General features: G+C 50.7%; 1 protein-coding gene across 1 annotated transcript in view; it reads left to right on the top strand.

The window, feature by feature from the left end:
- The window catches only part of LOC119587716 (corticotropin-releasing factor receptor 1-like), a gene marked incomplete in the record, with an annotated part of 126,234 nt that overhangs the window by 114,107 nt on the left and 11,849 nt on the right, over positions 1-278 (top strand). Inside the window, 1 exon segment of the mRNA XM_037936399.1 lies at positions 114-168. Within this exon segment, the coding sequence (XP_037792327.1) occupies positions 114-168 (55 nt within the window).

Raw genomic sequence — 278 nt, forward strand, 5'->3', positions numbered from 1 at the left:
GCATCAGACACTTGTTCTTCACATTTTCTTCTCTTAGACACTGTATAACACCTAGAAAGTCCCTGTTCTTCACTTTCCGTTCTCTCAGAGACCGCATAAATGTTCTTTCACAGGCGCCCCCCTGGTGTTCATCGTCGCGTGGTCGGTCACCATGGCCATTCACTATCCGCCTTCGGGATGTCCACTGCCCTAACTTACGTGTGGATTCTGGTGGCGCCCATGTTCACCACACTTATGGTGAGTTGCTGAGGCGGTGGTTGTGTTCAAGCTTCGTTCGT

The sequence above is a fragment of the Penaeus monodon genome, chromosome 23 (genome assembly GCF_015228065.2).
Source record: "Penaeus monodon isolate SGIC_2016 chromosome 23, NSTDA_Pmon_1, whole genome shotgun sequence".
Classification (NCBI taxonomy): Eukaryota; Metazoa; Arthropoda; class Malacostraca; order Decapoda; family Penaeidae; genus Penaeus; species Penaeus monodon.